The 16715-nt window shown below is 35.7% G+C and overlaps 2 protein-coding genes and 1 long non-coding RNA gene across 6 annotated transcripts; all 3 read left to right on the top strand.

Moving 5' to 3' along the window:
* Window positions 1–244: 244 nt before the first annotated feature.
* Window positions 245–5478, top strand: LOC113738810 (probable galactinol--sucrose galactosyltransferase 2). Of its 3 annotated transcripts, none has more exons than XM_072045977.1 (15): window positions 245–388; window positions 1508–1721; window positions 1969–2231; window positions 2336–2426; window positions 2521–2569; window positions 2658–2749; window positions 2853–2960; window positions 3048–3167; window positions 3278–3688; window positions 3773–3914; window positions 4088–4155; window positions 4245–4379; window positions 4494–4720; window positions 4805–4893; window positions 4982–5478. In XM_072045977.1, the coding sequence occupies exons 2-15, from the start codon at window positions 1543–1545 to the stop codon at window positions 5261–5263; spliced, it is 2256 nt and encodes a 751-aa protein (XP_071902078.1). In that variant the 5' UTR covers window positions 245–388; window positions 1508–1542; the 3' UTR covers window positions 5264–5478. The 3 variants fall into 3 exon arrangements, with proteins under 3 accessions (XP_071902078.1, XP_027121881.1, XP_071902077.1); XM_027266080.2 differs by lacking the exon at window positions 245–388 and adding an exon at window positions 1092–1244; XM_072045976.1 differs by lacking the exon at window positions 245–388 and adding an exon at window positions 1103–1378.
* Window positions 5479–9272: 3794 nt separating this feature from the next.
* Window positions 9273–11326, top strand: LOC113738481 (uncharacterized). Of its 2 annotated transcripts, XR_011812725.1 has the most exons (3): window positions 9452–9466; window positions 9598–10157; window positions 11091–11326. It is a non-coding gene; the product is annotated as an uncharacterized lncRNA (long non-coding RNA). The 2 variants fall into 2 exon arrangements; XR_011812724.1 differs by having other exon boundaries at window positions 9273–10157.
* A 2543-nt stretch (window positions 11327–13869) lies between these two features.
* On the top strand, window positions 13870–14232 carry LOC113738371 (non-specific lipid-transfer protein 1). Its single transcript, XM_027265545.2, has one exon. It carries the CDS (start codon window positions 13870–13872, stop codon window positions 14230–14232), a length of 363 nt encoding a protein of 120 aa, XP_027121346.2.
* The last annotated feature ends 2483 nt before the right edge of the window (window positions 14233–16715 follow it).

The raw sequence follows: 16715 nt of genomic DNA, 5'->3' as shown, positions 1-16715 counted from the left end.
CCTTCTCACTGTTTTGTGGTTTAGTGGTTTCAGCTTATCATTCTCCTGTGGTTTTAGTTAGCCGTTTCATCCCCTCATGTAAAGTAGAAAATGCCTATTTTCCTGTCAAAACTAATAGTAAAACTTTAGAAAAAAAAATAAAATATCATTCTTTTTGGTTGACCAAACAATAAAATGATAAACAAGCCCTCTCGGCTGCTTCTTTTTTTTTTTTTTTATTTTTAATTTCTATCTTTAAATTTTCCTTCCACATCTGATCCTTTTTGTGTTTTATTCTAACCATGCATCTTACACACCACTAAAGACCAAAATTTGGGCAAGACGGATCAAACTAAGTTTTGCAGATCTTCCATCTCCATTACTCCTGGATTAAATCGATGCAGAAAAGGTGAATCTTGAATTGAATTGAAGGCCATTTTTGACCCTAAAAAAGCCACAGCTAAACAAGGAACACTATATGTAATTTTGGGTTGTCGAAGGATCATCTGTATTTGATTAGATTTTGGACATGAAGCAGTTTTGCCGAGGGTTTCAGAAGCTTAATTCCTAATTTTGGTGCTACAATATTTAAACCAAATTTGTCCTTATTTTTTCTTCTTTAGCCTAATGTGTCAACAGTCAACGTTAGATCTAGTCATATGGGTCCATTGCAGCCCATATCTAATTTTCATTTTTGGCAGGTTGGTTGACTATTAGTTAGTTTCTTTTTTCAGCATTTGATTGTGGGTTGAATTTTTTTGCCCTTTTCATTTTATGGTTCTTTTATTCTGTTTGAATTTTTTTTTTTTTTTTTAACTGTGGTGATTAATAAACATAAATAAATAAAGAAGGAATCTTCAAACTTCTTGAATGATTAATTGAATTGGATTCTCCCCTTACCAATTCCATGTTAATTCTTCTAGATTCAAACTATGATTAGCCGCCAATGCTAATGAATACGCGTAATTGATGGACTAAGTTACAACCTTAACACGCCAAAGTTCATCCAGAAGTGATACAATGGAAGATGACTCAGGTCCGTGTCATTCCTGCTAGGATTGGTACCAAATCATCATACAAGATCTAATATTTATTTCCATGCCAATCTTTCAAAGCAATTCAGGAAACCAGCTACTTATATTTGGCTTTTTCTTGTTGTTTTGGGCATTGTTATCCCGTGTGTAGAAATATAAGGTCAAGGACTTCAAATCCTTGTTCAAATTCTCATTCGCTTCTTGATTGAAGATCAAGCAAAGCTTGTATAGGTATCAATCAAAGTAGCTCACGTATTTTAGCTGAAATTTGCTTTTCACATACTTGAAGCAATTTTTTATCACTGGGGTGGGATTTATTTATCAGCATTGCAATATTGCTTCTCACGTTTGTTCATCTTTCCAAGGTTTCTTGTTCATTTGCTTCTTGGTTTTCTACGTTACCTTTGAACTTTATTCACAGTTTAACTGTTTTGAAGTACGAGAGTCTTGAATGGTATTAACTATTGAGCCTCTTTTGATCAATTATTGGTCAGGTTAAGCTGCAAAGTGGTCAGAAATCACCAGCAAGATGACAATAACGGCTGTTCCATCTATTACAAATGGACGCCTTGTCGTCCGTGGGAAGATTATTTTGACAGGAATTCCAGATAATGTTGTTATTACACCAGGGAAAGCAGGATCAGCCTTCTTGGGTGCAACATCAGAAAATGCAGCATCTCGCCATGTTTTTGGTCTTGGAGTTCTCGAGTAAGTATTTGTCTGATTACGGTCAATTGGGTTTTTAAATTGCAGGAGTATAGAGCAATATTCTGTTGCAAATACTATTGATTAGAATTGCAACAAAGTCTGAGCCCTTTTTGACAAGTAAATAAGAAAACTGTTGCGTTATGAAAATGTAGATGTAAAATTCATTATGATTTATAAGGATTAAATATGTCATCTTGTCAACCTTTTCCATTACGTGATAGTCTCATTTACTTGTCTGGCATTCCAGGGATTACCAATTCTTGTGTCTGTTTATCGCAAAGATATGGTGGATGATACCTCGTGTTGGAAAATCTGGAAGAGAGATACCAATGGAAACTCAAATGCTTCTCTTGGAAGCAAGAGAAGATTCTGCTCTTGTTGATGAGGACTCTTTTGATGCTCCTGATGAAAATAAGTTCTATATTTTGTTGTTACCTGTATTGGATGGATCTTTTAGGGCAAGTCTGCAAGGGACAGCCTCTAATGAGCTCCAACTCTGCGTTGAAAGTGGTTAGCTTGCTTCATTTAACACCACGCTGTTTCAATTTCTTGATTAGTTCCACAATTATTTTTCAGTCTGTTTGAAACCTGTTCTTCCTTATAACTTTTTTAAGGTGATCCGAGTGTCCGAACTTCTCAAGCGTTGGAAGCAGTTTTTCTCAATGCAGGGGACAATCCATTCGAACTCATCAAGGACTCCATCAAGTATGCTTCAACTCAATGAGCTGTTGATGGAAATATGCCAATTTTTTATTCGTTGATCTTCAATGCTGATATTTTTCAAACTCTGTTGATGCAGACTCTTGGCAAAGCACAAGGGTACATTTCATCACATTGAGAACAAGAAGGTGAAGAGTTAATTAAATACTAAGAAGAATCTTAGTTTGCAATCTAGGGAACGGAAAGATTAAGGTGTCTTTGTGCTCCTGTTCACAGACTCCTGCACACTTGGACTGGTTTGGATGGTGTACATGGGATGCTTTTTATACTAAAGTGGATCCAGATGGAATTTTGGAGGGTCTTAAAAGGTTTGATTATCTACTAATTCAAGCATTTAGACATTTTCTTGAACTGGACATTCCTGGAACCGTTTTACTCTTAAAGCCATAACTCTCATTTCATATTAATCAGTTTCTCAGAAGCTGGCTGCTCTCCAAAATTCCTGATAATCGATGATGGATGGCAAGAGACAGCAAATGAATTTCAAAAGGAAGGGCAACCCTTTGTTGAAGGAACGCAGTAAGGCTTCTGAGTATGAATAATTATTGCTAAATTCACCATCAATTATATCAAGGTAGCACTTTTAAGCTCATTCATTGATTACAGATTTGCTACAAGGCTGGTGGATATCAAGGAAAATAGTAAATTTAAGAGCTATGGACCAGATGGTTCAGAAACCAACCTCAGGGACTTTATAGGAACCGTCAAGAAGAGATGTGGTTTGAAGTACTGTCCCAGAAATCACCATACATATCTATTTCTGTTATGTTTCTTTAACAGTATGAGTCTTTAGTTTTGAAGTATTTCTGGAGTTCAATAATTATTGCTTGATGCAGATACGTTTACATGTGGCATGCATTAGCTGGTTACTGGGGTGGACTCCTTCCTTCATCCGAAACACTAAAGGAACACAATCCCAAGATTGAATATCCAGTTCAATCTCCTGGAAACTTAGGAAACTTGAGAGATATAGCCATGGACAGCTTGGAAAAATATGGTGTTGGGACAATAGATCCTGAGAAAATCTATGACTTCTACAATGACCTCCATAGTTATCTTGCAAATAGTGGAGTAGACGGTGTAAAGGTTGATGTTCAAAATGTGATTGCAACATTAGGTTCTGGACATGGTGGGCGAGTAGCAATTACCAGAAAGTATCTTGGAGCTCTTGACGAATCCATTGACAAGAACTTCAGAGACAATAACTTAATCTGCTGCATGTGTCACAATTCTGATTCTATTTACAGGTTCGTCAATAGCCACTATATGATGCCTACTTGAAAACTCACCAAAATTTTACTGTTGGTTCTGATTCTTCAATCTATTCCCAGCTCAAAGAAAAGTGCCACAGCAAGAGCCTCAGAGGACTTCATGCCAAATGAACCAGCATTTCAGACTTTGCATATAGCAACAGTTTCTTTTAACAGTCTGCTTCTAGGGGAGATAGTAGTACCTGATTGGGACATGTTTCATGTGAGTTTTCTAAGTTAATCTTTCAAGTTTTTGCTAAACATTCTAGGCTTACGACAATATGGTTGAACCTCTATTCTGTTTAGCTCCATTGACACACGCAATACCAGTCTTGTAGTTTTGCTTGTTGATGATTTGAGTTCATATGACCGACTGCTTTTATATCCTCCATTCAGAGCAACCATACTACTGCCGAGTTCCATGGAGCAGCAAGAGCGATTGGCGGTTGTGCAGTGTATGTAAGGTAAACCAAAATCAGATACATTCTCATTTACATCCATTATCTAATTGTAGGATTTTCCATTAGAAGCAAACTAAATAAGACTTCTACAGCGACAAGCCAGGGAAGCATGATATCAAGATCCTCAAGAAACTTGTCTTGCCTGATGGATCTGTGTTGAGAGCTAGATATGCTGGCAGACCAACTCGTGACTGCTTATTTGTCGATCCAGTTATGGACGGAAAGAGGTGATTCGCTGACTATTACTCTTTTCATTGTTTCTTTGAATTGGAAGAGTTTGAGAAATTGGTAAAATAATGATTTCATCATCAACTAACAATTTCTGTCTGATTACTCCACAGCTTGCTGAAGATATGGAACTTGAATAAGCTAACAGGAGTTCTTGGAATTTTCAACTGTCAAGGAGCAGGAAGTTGGCCCTTAAAAGAAGCTGTGCACGATTTGCCGATCAAACATTCACAAGATTCTTTGATATCAAGCCATGCAAGGCCTAGTGATGTCGAATTCCTCGATGAGATTGTTGGAAAAAATTGGAATGGAGACTCTGCAGTGTATGCATTTAATTCAGGTCAGCTTGCTTTTCATCATCCTAGTCAATTGCCAACTTCCAGGGCAAATATGTGTCTAATGTTTAAGCCAACTAATATTGCAGGAAATCTTTCCATAGTGCCAAAGAACAAAAGGTTTCAAGTGTCTTTGGATGTGCTAAAATGCGAAATATTTACAATCTCTCCAGTCAGGGTTAGTATACTTCTCAAGAGTATTTTTTCCCTGCAATTTTTTACGAACGTGAGCCTAACATTATTGACTTTGTTATTACGTGAAACAGGTATTCAATGAAACCCTTGAATTTGCACCACTTGGTTTAATTGACATGTATAATTCTGGCGGAGCCATTGAAGACATAATGTGGATCTCCAAGGATCTTTCAGGCACATTAAAGATCAGGGTTCGAGGCTGTGGAAGATTTGGAGCTTACTCAAGTACGAAACCAAGTTGTTGCAAGATGGACATAGAAGAGGAGAAATTCTGGTATAATCATGAGAATGGATTATTGATTATAGACCTTCAAGGCGGCTGCAATTTGAGGGACCTTGAAATTGAGTACTAATGTATTTTTGGCTGGATTTGATCTGCATTTCTCAACAGATTAGTTCTGTACAAATTGTAAAGGACCATATTGGCTCATTTCCAAACATAAGAGGCTAAACCATTTTAGTCCACGCCTAAAACATTAGAGACAAAAATTGTAATTTTCTTGTAACTGTATAACTTTTGGGCTGTTCTGATAAAATAGAAAAACCACCGAGCACATATTACATCAAATATTTTTCTTTTGAACATTTTGGTTTTTTCCCCTTTTGTGCTTTTGTTTTTTCAATGAATGTCGTTATTTTGCTTAAAGTAATGCTGAAGTTGCTAATATATTCACTTCCAAGTAGTTTTTTGAAATCCCTTTTCAAATCAATATGTACAGTTATTACGAAACATTCTTGAAATGAAAAGGCACAAGTAGTTGTAGTTTCTTGAAAGAATATTGAATATATGGCATGGATTTAAGTACAACCGTGAACAAAATTTGACAAATGCTCCATAATTTATGGCTATCTAGGCATCTTTCGATGCAGTACCATGCATTGCCCTGCTTGTTAGTTGTTACATCAATTATATTCTTTATCCAGGGTTCCAATGCTTTTTTCTTCAATAATCAGGTAAGGTTATGGATCTACCTGCGACAATGTTAACTGAACTTTTCCCAGATCAGATTTACTAACTGAAACCTCGATCGACAGGATTAGATACCGTAGAAAAACCTCGACATGTTTACAGTTAAAGGAAAAACCATGTTGTCTGGAGTACCTGAAAATATTGTTAGTTCTCCAGCAAGTGGTGAATCAATTTTCAATGGGCCTAGTTCCACAAGCCTGAAATCTCGCCGTGTTTTCAATCTTGGTGTTCTTGAGTGAGTATATTCTGTATTAGTACTTACGGCTACAAGTTGATCAAAAGCAGTGATGTTCTGTGCTTTAGTTTACATAATTTCATGTTCTTTGCAGTGGATACAGATTTTTGTGCAATGTCAGATTCAAAATCTGGTGGATGATACCTAGTTTTGGAAATCAGGTGGTAAGGTTCCTGTGGAAACTCAGGTGCTTCTCTTGGAGGGCACTGAAAAGACTGTCATCCATGATGAAGTTTCTGAGCCATCTTCTAAAGGAACTTTCCATGCTTTGTTCCTACCTGCTCTGGATGGACAATTTAGGACTAGCTTGCAAGGATCTTCTGACAATCAGCTGCAGCTGTGTGTAGAAAGTGCTTAGTTTATGCAGCAAACTGCATAATTGTTTGAGCAACTTTCATACCCTTAATTTTCATTTTTCAAATGCACCTGGGGATCCAAATGTTCAGACCTGTGAAGTCAAGGAAGCACTCTTCATAAATTCAGGGGTGAACCCATGTGAGCTGATAAAAAATTCTATCAAGTGTGGTTCAGTTAAGAGTCTTTGCTTCTTCATCAGCCAATTTAGTATCATTCTAGTGCATTTCCATTTGCTATGGTAATGAATTCTGCTTCAGAACTTCCATTCTCGTTACTTTAGGCCTAATTGAGCCCTTGTTATTGGTGTAGAATATTGTCCAAGCACAAAGGAACTTTTAGTCATGTTGATGGCAAGAAGGTACAGATTGCAGCTGTTGCTTTTAATAGGCTGTTTGAAGGGGAAATTGTAGCTGTGGACTGGGATATCTTCCAAGTAAGATATCTATAGCATCTTTAAAACAGATCAATATATTTCTAGAAGATGTTGAATTACTAGCAGATGTAGCTGGTGAAAACTGGCATGGAATCTGTACTGTATCTACATTCAGTTCTGGTTAGCTTTGAGGCCCCATAATTTAGCTTTCAGCCCCCCAATTCTAGATTTTTAATCTAAAACTTCACATATATAACCATGTCATATCCTATCTTCAGGAGTTCTTCACACATTGTCGAAGAAAGAAAACCTCAAGATACCTCTTGGTGTCCTAAAGTATGAAATCTACACCATCTGTCCTATTCAGGCAAGCATGTTATGTCTGCCAATGAAAGTTTTGAGCCTGCATTTGGCTCATTTCAGTAGCTTTTCTGCACTACTTACTAAAATCTCAAGATGGTAATTCGAATTTGGAACAGGTCATTGATGGAAAGATTCATTTTGCTCCAATTGGATTGCTTGACATGTACAATTCTGGTGGAGCCATGGACAGTTTAAGGTACTCAATTGATCTGCTACGACGTTCAGTAAAATTACATGCAAGGGGATGTGGCGGCTTTGGAGCATATTCTAACATGAATCCAAAGTCTTGGAAGGTGAAAATGAAAGATGAGGCATTCATCTATGATTCTGATACTGGATGGCTTGAAAGAAATTGAGATTCTGTACTGAGGTGTTTTTTCAGTGTTTTTCTGCAGGGTAATATCAATAGGTGTTATGTTATTGGTTGATCCTACTCAACAGAACCTAGATGGAATTCACATGTCTAATTGTTTGCCCAAAAAAAGAATCTTTTATGATGATTTGTTATTTTAACAACTTTCCTTGCAGACAAACAACTTTGTGATTTGTGCACAATTTTTTGTTTCCACCAGTATTTTAGCATTATTTTGGCTAATAAATGAAGCAAAGATGCATGTCAATATGCTTGATATACAAGAATGGTGTAGCATAAATTTTCCATAAACTATGTTAGCAATTTGCCCTTTTTACACATTCTAAGTAGTGATTTCTTTTGAAAGAAAACAGTAATTGGATATTAACATTTGTGGTGCAGAATTTGGAGTATGGGAAGGCACAAACTTTGAAGGACTGACATAAACTGGATGTGGATCATGCACACAATAACGCAATTATTTTTGTGTCTCTTAAGTTGTACCAAAAGATTAAAAGGACCAAATACCCTTACATGGTCATCATTCTAATTGTATTTCACAAAAAAAAAAAAAAAATGAAACTCTATTGTAACATTTAATAACATTGGAGTTTCCCACCTCATTAGCTAGCTAAGACACAGCAATTGTTAGATCCATAATGGTTAGAAGCAGAGTTGCAAATGAATCGAGTCGAATTTTGATCTAATTGAGTTGACTCTCGACTCAATTTTACCAAACTTGAGACTCGACCTCAAATTCAAGCCGAGTTCGAGCCTAAAAAAATAAAAATAAAAATAATTTTTATTTTTTTAAAAATAAATAAAATAGTAATTTTTTGTTAACAAATAATAAAATATTATGGATATTTATGTAATTTTACTATCAAAATAAAAATTTTATATATGTATATGTATGTAAGTATGCATATATAAAAATTTTCTTTGAACTAGAGTTTGAATATTGACCAAACTCGAGTTGAGTTTTGACTGAATCGGCTTACGAGCGTATGTGTGTGCGTGTGCGCGCGCATGCATGTATAAATCTGTTGCAATGGATATTCCCGAATATAAATCCAGACAAGGGAATATCTCATAGACATCACTGCGAGGACGAAATCACAATACATGCAATAAACAATAAAGTTGGCAAAAAATGTTTAACGCTTTTTTAATTTTTTTATTTCATGATAATCTAAACAATGTCATATATATGTACTTCGTTTTATCTACTCTTTGATATTTCACAATACTTGAAACGTACTTCTTGAAAGGAAATTCAAGTCTATTCACATCCAAGGATTATGCATTTTGTTCCTTACCTTTTCCAAGACACTTTAAATTTTCCAGAATTGTATAAATTACTCATAGTGTTTAAGAATCAAGTAAAAACTATAAGAAGAAGTATTACTTCAACAGATTTGATTGGCAAAATATGTAAATAATTTTGGTTGTATAAACCCCTTCGGAGAAACTAAAGTTAATAAATGAAAATTAGTCTAGAAAGGTAGAAATAATATAATTAATCCGGTAATATCAGAAGCAACATCACAATTAAATCATAATGAAATAAGTACCAAACATACACTAAAATTGAATCCACATTTAGTTATACTCGAATTCGAAACCTTTAATTCCTGGGCCTAATAGATTATATGGTATAAAAATTAAAATTGACAAACAAAAAATAGGTGCTCCAACAGGCCCAAGTACGATATGCTGTTTAAACTAGATTTCCTGCACCACTATTTCAATCAAAACCGCAGCGTAAGGTTGAATTTGAGGACATTTTTTAGCATTTCAATCCAATCCGGCAAGTCGAATTGGCCGTTTACGAACAGGTGCTAGAACTTTTAGCTGATTAAAGTCCATTCTTATCCAATCAGGCAACTTCTGCTGCTATACATTTGTAAGTTTTCTGTCTTTAATATTCCAGTATTTTGTCCTAAATATTGAGTAGAACATGATTCCATTCCCATATTCCTAATGATGGTTACCAAATTGTCCAATTAATTGTTCAAACCTTTGATCACCGTCCAGAGAAATTGAACTAGCCACAAAGTTAGCATCTACAAAGCAAAATCTATCCCCTCTCATCTCATTCCTTGCCCTCTTCACCTCTATAAAAAAGCTAGCAAAATTGCTATAGACCCTATAACAAAACTCAAGTGAAAACCCTCCAAAGTCCCAAAAAAAGATCAAACAGTTCCTATTCTCAAAATTTGCAATCCCGACACAACTATGGCTAATTCATCAGCACTCAACAAACAAGTAACACTGGTAGTTTTCATGGCCATGTTGATCATGAGTTTCTCCTCTGGAGGGCAAGCACAAATCCCTTGTAGTACAGTGTCCACTGACCTCTATCCATGCCTGAGCTATATTATGAATGGGGGAACAGTTGATCCTGCTTGCTGCAGTGGTATTAAGACTCTCATCAACTCAGCTAAGACCAAACCTGATCGGCAAAATGTCTGTTCTTGTCTGAAGTCTTTTTTGTCAAATGCAACTGATGGTCAAATCAAGAATGCTGCTGCTATTCCTGGACTATGTGGTGTTAAACTTCCGGTCAACATTACTCGTAATATGGACTGCTCAAAGTAATCTTCTATCTCTTATACGTATGACTAGCAAAGTGATAAATCCTTTCCCATGCATTTATTTCTATTCACTATTGATTTATATTTCTATGATTGAGATGATTGATTTTTATTTCTATTGCATTTATCCGCTATAGTTTGCTCTGTAATCATTTTAATACTGAAAACATGGGAATGGAGTAAATGGATTAAAACTGGAGTGGATTCATGACTTCCCACATAATCATTAGCAGATCATTATAAAGTTTTTTTTTTACTGTTCTAGACATTGTTTCGTGGCCTAAGAAGCGGATTAGTCTTTGATTAATTGAAGCATCTAATTTGGCCGACAATATCAATTAATTGTCCTTCACATAAAATTATTGGATTCCTAAAATGACCACACATGCCATGTATTGAATATTTGTGCATCTCTGATTTCTTGGCTAAGAGCCTCCCTTGGACTCATACGTAACATTGCATTGATCGATATACACAATGTTCGTGGATCCCCAATGCATATGTGCGCAGCCAAAAAGTTTTCCTATATATTGATTAGCCACTCATCAAGCAAAGTTTTCCTATATATTGATTACCCTTGTTGGGAGACTCACCCACTACAGCCAGGTGTGCGACCCGGGTCGACCAACGGATTAGTCAGGGCAAAGCCCTGGATACCGTGGCAGGCAACCAAAAAAAAAAGTATTAAAAGATGTAAGGGGAGGAATATTTAGTAGCGTAAATTTTATGTACATTCATAATGTATATACTATCACTTGTTAGATTCATGATATATATGTGTAAAAATTGAATTTCAAATTCAATCATTAAACAGTTATCATTCATCAACTACTAATAATGTATACATGGTAGAAAAGATTAATCCTATTTAGTACTAGCAAGTTTGCTAATCAAGTTATTAATCCTTCTATTCTTTCCAATTCTGTACTGCAGGGTGAACTCAATTTATTACTGAGCACTTGATGGCTACACGTTGGTGGGGATGTCTCGTATTAATGTTTTAATTTGAATGGTTTTATGGGTTGTAATATTTTCCAAGCGATTTCCGTTTCTGTCACTTATGGACAATTATATATGAAGGAATGTGTTATTCCGTGCCTTATATATGTTCCCTAGAACATAAATTTGTGAAGCAATGTCCGATTTATTTACTCACTTTTGCTCTCTTATTCACTCTTGCTTTTTTCTTTTTTTTTTTTTTGGTTTTAAATGTCTGATTTGCAGCCATGTTAATGTGAAATGAAAGAGTGTATACCCCATTTTGGTAGCTTATGAAAAATTAAATAAAAAACTAGTTCTGTTTATGGCTTCTCTGCTAACTTTGTACAATTTGTAGTTAAATAATGATGTATACGTTCTCGAATTGAAGTTCATTTCGTGTTTCATTGTACTTTTACATTTGCCAGGGAACAGTCATAACGCTATAATTAATGATGGTGGCAAAGATTCTATACAGGAATCAAGATTAAGGATTTGGCAATTTCAATGCTTTTCTTTTTTCTTTTTCAATTTTGGCTACATATTCAATAATTAATCAGCTCGTATTAAACTAAAACCAAGTAAATTCCCTAAAAGGGAACAAGGTTGGTGAAAATGAAGAACCAATGTCATTCCTTGATTCTTGGAAGAGTAAAATTTGGTGCCTAAATTTTGATCCTTAAGTGATTCAAGTACTCGAACGTAGACGAAAATAGATCTGGTACACAATATTACAATATTTAAACACATTTTTCTAAATTTCTACGGAAAATGTTAGTGCCTGGTGATGAAGTTTTAAATAAAATCTAACCACCAATTAATTACTGCCATTGGATGTTGCTTTTTGACAATTAAATACACTGCCCAACTCATTCTATTTAGTCCTGCATCTGTTTTTGCTAGGCTAAAAGTATAAAGATTCCATATACTAGTGATAATGAACTTCATTGACCATTTGCGTTGAAAGAAATGGCTTGTTTAACAACATGGTATGGATGAATTTGCTTGCTCTGTTGTCGACAACCACGTTAAAATGATTGGTGGATTAGATACGTAGCAGTCAGCTTCATACAAGTCCACATCTGCTGCCGTCCGACTGCCGTCCTCTGATTCCCTGTTTCAAACGGCACTCTGGAAAACTCTGATGAGTCCTGACCATTGACTTTTGGTAACAAAAGACAAGTCGGTGATCTTGATTTTCACTTCGTTTATTAACTCGCACAAAACTATTATTTAGCGCTACATTATTGATACAACTCATTTTTTTTTTCTCCTTAAAAATCGAGTAACCCCGGATAAGGGGTCTACGTGTGAATGTGGTAGCTCCATATAGATTGGGTGTTTTTCAAAAGCTTTTCTATAAGTATTTTTGAGGGGATGACGGCAGTGCAAAAAGGAGGAAGGCAAGGAGGTGGCGATGGTGACGTGTGGTGGCTGGTGGGAGGTGGGAGGTGGTGGGTAGAAGAGAAAAGAGGGTGTTGGTTTTTATTTATTTATTAGGTATCTTTGAACTTGTATATAATTAATGTTTTTGGGGTAATAATGCTTTTGGGGTTATTTTTGAGTTTGTTAACATAGACTTCACTGGTTGGTAGGAAACTCTCCAATCCAAGTGTATTAATTTAGAACCAAAAAAAAAGCAACAAATGCGAAAGTTGATGATTGTTTGGACATGGGTTCTAACGTTCTTGTCTAACAGCTGCATCAGTTAGTAGAACGAAGTTTTAGTTTATGTGATCTAGCAAGGCAACTTTGCTGTTTAACAACAGCGAAGGGGCGATACATCCTAAGTAGAACGAAGTTTCATTTTATGCGGTCTGGCAAGGCAACTTTGCCGTTTAACAACAGCCAAGAGGCTATACAACCCTTTCACTTGATAGCTAAGTAATGTTGATCTTTTTCTGTATCTGGTGTCTTTTGTACTTTGGGAACTTATTTATTGGCTGATTAATTAAATCAGCTTCCTTGATACTGCTAAAAAATGCAATGATTAAGATGGTTGGACTCTGTAAACTATTTTGAAATGGTGTCTTACTAACATATTAGAAAAAAAAAAAAAAAAAAAAAAAGAAAAAAGCCCACTTGGATTGCATATTTAGGGGATGTTTTGGGAAAAAATTACGATAGTAGGATGTGATAAATGTAAGGTTAAAAGGTGATTGAAAAATGTGTAAAAAGAATATTTAGAAGAAAATTTTTTTTTTCTGCCTAACGATCGAATGGTCTATTTGGAATGTTACAAAATGTTATAATAGCACATTCTCTACCCAATTTCGTGATGCCACAGTTGCTACATTAGCCCCTCATCCAGGGAAGTATAACTGCCTTAAAAATTAAGCCAAACTTTCTTCTTTATCTTCCGCGACTAGTCCTCTATATCCCAGCAAAGTTTTAGTTTCAAAACTACGGCTATGACTAATATCTTAACAACCAATCTAGATTTTCTCTCATATAATTTGATGCCTTTACTTGAAAGAAGAAGAAGAACTTCCTGTGAAATGCTACCAGATAGATAGTCCAAATAATTGTTCATTGTTTAAGGTACACACCACACATCACTATCAAAAAGGAAACAATTTCTACCCCAACGCATCACATTCTATTGGCTGGTCACCTCTATAAATTGTATTCAAACTGCTATAGTCTGTATAGCAACCCAAGTGTAAAAATCCAGGTCCAGAAGAAAAGATCAGTTTCTTTCTTCACCATTCTTACTTTGAAGGCAAACTCAAGTATGGCTAATTCATCAGGACTCCTCAAACTAGGGACTCTTGTAATGTTCGTATCCATGCTTATCATGAGTTTCTCCCATGGAGGGCAAGCACAAATCTCCTGTGACACTGTTGACAACGACCTGTTTCCATGCCTTAGCTTCGTCCTGAATGGAGGAAAAGTTGCACCTGCTTGCTGTAGTGGGATTAAGACTCTACTCAGCCTGGCTAAGACTAAAACTGATCGCCAGAGCATTTGTTCTTGCTTGAAATCTGTTGCTCAGAGTGCTACTGATGGTCAGCTCAAGAATGCTGCACAAATCCCTCATCTGTGTGGTGTTAATATCCCATACAAGATTTCTCGCAACATCGACTGCTCAAAGTAATGCTCTATCTTGCACACTCTTTAATCTCTATATTTCCCACTATAATCACTAGTGTTCTAGGCATACAATTCTACTGTATTGAAATTTACGAAAAAAAAAACTTTTTAATTGTACAAGATGACGAAAAAAACATGAAGAAGAAATTACAAAAAAGTGTGGAAGGTTTTTTAGAACATGGGTACTTATCGAAGGATGAAATTTTCCACGATGGCAATTTTTTTTAGATACAAATGGTATTCATTGAATAAGTTTAGGCAGTGCATACCAATTTTGCAGTTCTAAAGTGTTTCAGAAAGTGTTAGAAACGTAGAACTGAATATGTACTAGCTAGGGATAAATCGTCTTCCTCTTGGAAGTGTGTTTTTCTATTGATAAGTTTAAGGGTATAAATGGATGTTTAAAAGATGACAAATTAAATTGTGTTGATGCCATGTAGAGCTCCTCTTGCTTTATATATTGTACAGATTTCGACATCAGAGTTTACAGGTTTGAGCGTATGAAAATAGAAAAGCCAAGAAAGAAAAAAGAAAATGGTTATAGTCTTCATAAATGAATGCAGAGCTTCTAATATCAGGGCCAAAAATTATCACGTATAAATCATTCCATAATCAATACAATTAAAACATCTTTACAATTTGGTGGGGGAAACTGATGAACTTTCAAGTGGTACTTATTTGAAAACTTTCTAAAGTCTTAAGGGGACGACTGCAGCTAGCCCTTCCTAGTTATCTCGTTGAATGCTCATGCACCTCCTTTCGTGTTGTGACCTTCTTGAGGAGGATTGATTTGTATATTGAGTTTTGCAATGTTTTCTAATTAAATACTTAATGTGCCTAACTGCAAAATTGTATTGCAGGGTGAAGTGAGCTTGATGGACAATTGAGATGCGTTGCATCACTTTGCAATCTTGAATGGATTGTAAAAATTTATCATTATTAATACCAGTGAAAGAATATGCCAAATGTTATGTATTATATATGTTAGATCTCAAGCATATATGTATGAATTCGTATATACATATATATGGAAAGTTATTCATCACTTAACATAATATTGTTCACAGATTGATTATGGAAAATATTCACATTTATGATATGTCTATACATGCCATATTTTCTGGAGACCCTTGGCTTGTTCATGGGGATGATACAGCCAAGAAAGGATAAAAAGACAATTTACAGCTTAGATTAGCCAATAAATTGTTCACACATTTGAGTAATTGGAATCCCAAATTAAGACTTTTTTAATGGACAAGCCATGTAATAAATACTATCCCTTCTCATCCATTCTATCGCCTATCTGCCTATACAAAATACTAGGCAAAATTGCTATATGCCATGTAATAACTCAAGCGAAAAACCTCCACGAGCCCCAAGAAGTTTTGTTTCCTCAAAATCACTGATCCCATGGAAATCACAACTATGGCTAACTCATCAGGACTAATCAAAAGAGTAGCACTAGTAGTTCTCATGTCCATGTTGATTATGAGTTTCTACAGTAGAGGGCAAGTGCAAATGTCTTGTGACCTGCCTTCTTTGTTGGGAGTGGGGGACAAGCTGATCCTGCTTGCAGCAAAGGAGTCCGGGATATCGTCAGCTTGGCAAGAACCAAAGGTGATCGTCAGCGTGTTTGTTTTTGCTTCAAACCCTTTCTTGGGTCGGCTACTGACGATCAAATCAAGAATGCTAATAGCATCCCTAGAATTTGTAGTGTTAAAATTCCAAAAATTAACATTACCCGTGACATCAACTGTTCAAAGTAATCTCACTCTCTTATGCAAGTTCTCTTTACCGACGGATGATGTTAGCGTAAACGGAAGTGGCTTGCATTCTTTAATTATGAGGTCTTGGATTCGAAAATCACAAGAATGAAAAAGACAACGTTGAGAGAGATTCCTCTCGTAAGGGGCCTGAAGGAACTCAAACAGGATTAGTCATATACTGTAAAAAGAAATGCAGACACATGTGGATTATATAAATAAAAAATTTCTATTTAGCACTGCTCATTCCTTTTGAAGGAAAGAATTTTTTTTTTTAAGCAAACGGAAGAAGGTTGTTGAAAGTGTGAAATCAATTTCACTCCTTAAATTAATTCTTGGAATGACATCATCAAACCAATTCATATTTACAAGTAGTAGCTAACAAACTTTTCCAAATTTTTCCAAAAAAAAAAAAAACTTTTTCCAAAACTTGTCACTTGGACTCATACGTGACAAAACACTCATCCATCTACCTAGATATCATAAATTGTCAAATCCAAAGCATTTAACACGATGAAAAAAAAAACTGCATGCGTGTTTAAAAAAAATTTCTTCTTGCTTGTCTTTTTGTTTTTGCCTGTCAAGTAGCCTTTTCTTAGTATTTAAAGTCTTAACAACTGTTCTACTTTTTGTACTGTATATTGCAGGATCAACTTGCTTTACTGAGGGTACCTTACAGCTGTTGCTTGGGGAAGCTTTGCAGTGGAATCTGGATTGGTGCTGT

The sequence above is a fragment of the Coffea arabica genome, chromosome 4c (genome assembly GCF_036785885.1).
Source record: "Coffea arabica cultivar ET-39 chromosome 4c, Coffea Arabica ET-39 HiFi, whole genome shotgun sequence".
NCBI classification, from domain to species: domain Eukaryota; kingdom Viridiplantae; phylum Streptophyta; class Magnoliopsida; order Gentianales; family Rubiaceae; genus Coffea; species Coffea arabica.
This window is presented reverse-complemented; position numbering and strand designations above follow the sequence as displayed.